General features: G+C 40.5%; 1 protein-coding gene across 1 annotated transcript in view; it reads left to right on the top strand.

The window, feature by feature from the left end:
• The first annotated feature begins 1763 nt into the window (after positions 1-1763).
• The window catches only part of LOC137994401 (ribitol 5-phosphate transferase FKRP-like), a 1102-nt gene continuing 365 nt past the window's right edge, over positions 1764-2500 (top strand). Inside the window, exon 1 of the mRNA XM_068839974.1 lies at positions 1764-2500. This exon is cut by the window's right edge and continues 365 nt beyond it. Coding sequence (XP_068696075.1) covers positions 1775-2446 — 672 coding nt within the window. The 5' untranslated portion in view covers positions 1764-1774 and the 3' untranslated portion in view covers positions 2447-2500.

The following is a 2500-nucleotide window of genomic DNA, read 5'->3' on the forward strand; positions in this document are numbered from 1 at the left end:
CAGATACTTCACTGTTTGGCGAGTAAACATGTCGCGGTAACTTCATCACGGCGCCCGCTAAATTCCGGCGATGTCACTTTCGATTTTGCGATTTATTTGTGCAGCCAAAACGTACAATAACAAAATTGAAGGTTGCAAAAATCCCCCAAAATATTTGTCGCTGATCGTAACTTTTTATATTCTATATTCACGGTTCATATAACGGAATATTCACGGTTCTAACCTAACCCTAACGCTAACCCTAACCCTAACCCTAATCAACGTATTCGTTTTCGTTGTTGTAAATAGGGACCGTAAGATCTACGACGGAAATGGTGACGAAAACGTCACCTCAAAATATAACTTTGCACTATTGCATTTAAAAAAGCCTTTCGCGATTTTTCCACCTCGGTTTTCGTAGTACAATGTTAGCGAAGTATCCTAAAAATGAATTGGTACGAGCGGTTTCAGAGTGAAAATAGAGAATGAGAGACGCTACTGCATAAATTTGGTGATACGACGTCGTCGTTATGTAGAGTACAGAAAAAAAACGTGGTAAGATAATTTGCTCTTTTAACCAATGATATCATTGTTTTGCGGTGTTGTTGTTGTCGCCCTTGCCGACGTCGTTTGTTAAGCTCCAGCGCAACGGTTCAGTTACTCGAAAGTTCAGTGTCTTCATGTTTATTAATTAATTGAAGACGCAATTGCATATTTCATGAAAACTTATTGAGATAAAAAAATAGTGCATTTGGAATCGTTTTGAAATATTGAAAAAGGCTATGAATTTGGAAAATGGTTTGGTGTGAAACAACCATTCGACACAGGTGGTCCATAACCCTCTCCAGCTGCCAAAAGGCTGAAGTTGTGATTTTCACTGTAGCCCTGAGGTTAAATTCGGTCACCCGCAGTTACGGCAACTAATTATAAATGTGTAACTGGTACCTTGGCGACGGGAGAAAGAACAACTGAAAAATAACAGTCCTAAGTGGGATTCGTAACTTTCGACTTCCCGATCCGTAATACCGGTCGAATGCCCTATCATCCATTTAGCACCTAGATCCCCTGGGGAGTTAAGTCGCTTACCTTCGTCCCGAATGGATCTGGACAATGTGTTCCGCTAGTCTGCAGGCTCTACAAAGTATTGCACCTACTAATTTTAAATGCAACTTGAGATGTGTAATGTGATTCAGGAACCTTCGACCTCTTCTGTTACGGAGGTCGTAGGTTCAATCTTACGTTGGACTCTGATTTCGCCCGTCGCTAAGCGACTGGTTTTCCCGAGGGTGAATAAAGTAACTCCTTAAACATCTTTATTTGCAGTTGAAAATCAGTAGGGGCATGACCTTGTTCAGTTTCTCTCCTTTGTATTTAGCGACGCGTCAGTGACTGAGGTGGCGAAAAAAACCGTCGCAAAAAAAAGGCCTATCAAATCATTCGAAAAAACACAGTAAATGAAAGGTAAGCGAACTTTATTTATCAGACTGTAAGTAAAACAGATTTTGACAAAGAAAGGTATCAATTTGTAGTTTTTTGAGAAGGAAATAAATGTATGTACTTGAAGTGCGGGTTATGGACGAAAGAGTGACTTGATGCTAGCATTTATCTGGACGATTTGATCAAATGTCTCTCACACAGGTGTTCAGTGTCACCTTGGGATGTATGAGATCAATAACCATATCAAACAACGTGACATCATGCGGTCTCGAATCCCAGTTAGGATTCTTCGCCTGTCATTTAACTTTCAGATATGTTGCAGTTCCAAACAGTACACTGGCAAACGTTCAGGCGCAAAATGCGGCTAAGAAAACAAAAACCGATTGCCTATCTCATGGTTATCTTCATTCTGGTTGGTTCTTATTTCTATATCAACCTGCAGAGTTATGCATATTACACTAACAGGTTTTGGAATCCAGTTGTTTCATGTAAAGGCAGTGATGAAGAAATGGATCGACTCTTGAAACTCGCTTATCAAATTCACACGGTTTTAGACCGTATGGAAATCCGACATTGGCTGATGTATGGTTCAATATGGGGTGCCCTGCGTATTGGCAATCCCCTCCCTTGGGATAATGATGTTGACATTGGATTTGAAGGACAAGGTAACTTTGCTAGAATGACATGGAGTGAATTTCTTGCACCTTTTGAGGCGGAAGGCCTGAATATAAAGACTAAATGGACCCAAAGTGGGACTATTGTTATTTCCAAACCAGACCTTTGGCAGTCTGTAGATTTATTTGCTCTTTACAATCACAGAGGAATAATGAAAAGGCCAGGCCTGGAGTCGTGGATTTTCGCTCTTAATTACATGACCTATCATCAATTTCCAGCTTGGCTTGTGGAATCAGACCTTCCTCAAGCCAAGTTTGGGTTTTTTAATATCTCAGTTCCCAAAGGAGGTATAGAAATCATGAAACACCTTTATCCATTCAACTGGTGGAAGGATGTGCGTCCCAAGGGATGCTGAATCTTTTTTTAAGACGGAACGATCATTAGCGTCTCTTTAAACATAACCTGAACA

The sequence above is a fragment of the Montipora foliosa genome, chromosome 3 (genome assembly GCF_036669935.1).
Source record: "Montipora foliosa isolate CH-2021 chromosome 3, ASM3666993v2, whole genome shotgun sequence".
NCBI lineage: Eukaryota > Metazoa > Cnidaria > Anthozoa > Scleractinia > Acroporidae > Montipora > Montipora foliosa.